Raw genomic sequence first — 712 nt, 5'->3', positions numbered from 1 at the left:
TCCATTTTTTTTTTTCAAAAGTGTCAGTATTTTCCAAAATGTCTTCACCTTCTTGTTCTCACTTTCCAAAATGTCTTTTGTTTATAGAAGTGCTTCTACAAGTCTCATCTTTTACCCAAACTGTCTACAGTTCAAGGAAATTTAGAACTTATATATCTTTACATTCTTAAAATTGTTTCACCTTTTAAAAATATGACCTTGGTTTGCAAAAATTTCCTCATCTTCTGAAGAGTAATGCCATCACTTTCTGATTTTCAAAAAATGTCTTGATTTTTAAGAAAAAAAATTCCTTAGATTCTTACATGTAAATCTTTTTTTTAAATGTCACATTTTTCCAAAATACTGTTACTTTCCAAAAACATCCTAAATTTTTAAAGTGTCTCCACTTTTTTAAAATGGCCTCTTTCCAAAAATCTGCTTCTTAATTAAAAAATGAATTAGCGGGCTAATGGTTAGCACACCTACCATATAACTGCAGCTCCCACAGTCTAATCCCCAGCTGGGCAGCTCTGGTTACATATCACATTCCACTCATTTGTTAAAAAAACATTTCAAAATGTTTTTGTTTTCCAGAACTGTTCTTACTTTCTCAATATGTTAAAACTCACATCTTCATTGTGCTGTTTTTGTAACGGTTCTTCTGTAGACGGGGCTCCAACCTCTCTCTGCTATTGGATGTGAGCAGCTTGGGGGGGGAGCCTGTCTGCTCTGT

At 33.6% G+C, this 712-nt stretch overlaps 1 protein-coding gene across 1 annotated transcript in view; it reads left to right on the top strand.

The window, feature by feature from the left end:
- The window catches only part of LOC109970996 (tyrosine-protein phosphatase non-receptor type 7-like), a 35,356-nt gene that overhangs the window by 23,205 nt on the left and 11,439 nt on the right, over positions 1–712 (top strand). Inside the window, exon 6 of the mRNA XM_020618979.1 lies at positions 647–710. Coding sequence (XP_020474635.1) covers positions 647–710 — 64 coding nt within the window. The remainder of the gene's footprint in view (positions 1–646; positions 711–712) is intronic.

The sequence above is a fragment of the Monopterus albus genome, unplaced genomic scaffold, assembly GCF_001952655.1.
Source record: "Monopterus albus unplaced genomic scaffold, M_albus_1.0 scaffold212.1, whole genome shotgun sequence".
Taxonomy (NCBI): Eukaryota; Metazoa; Chordata; class Actinopteri; order Synbranchiformes; family Synbranchidae; genus Monopterus; species Monopterus albus.
The sequence above is the reverse complement of the archived record's forward strand: the minus strand, read 5'-3'. Positions and strand labels throughout refer to the sequence as shown.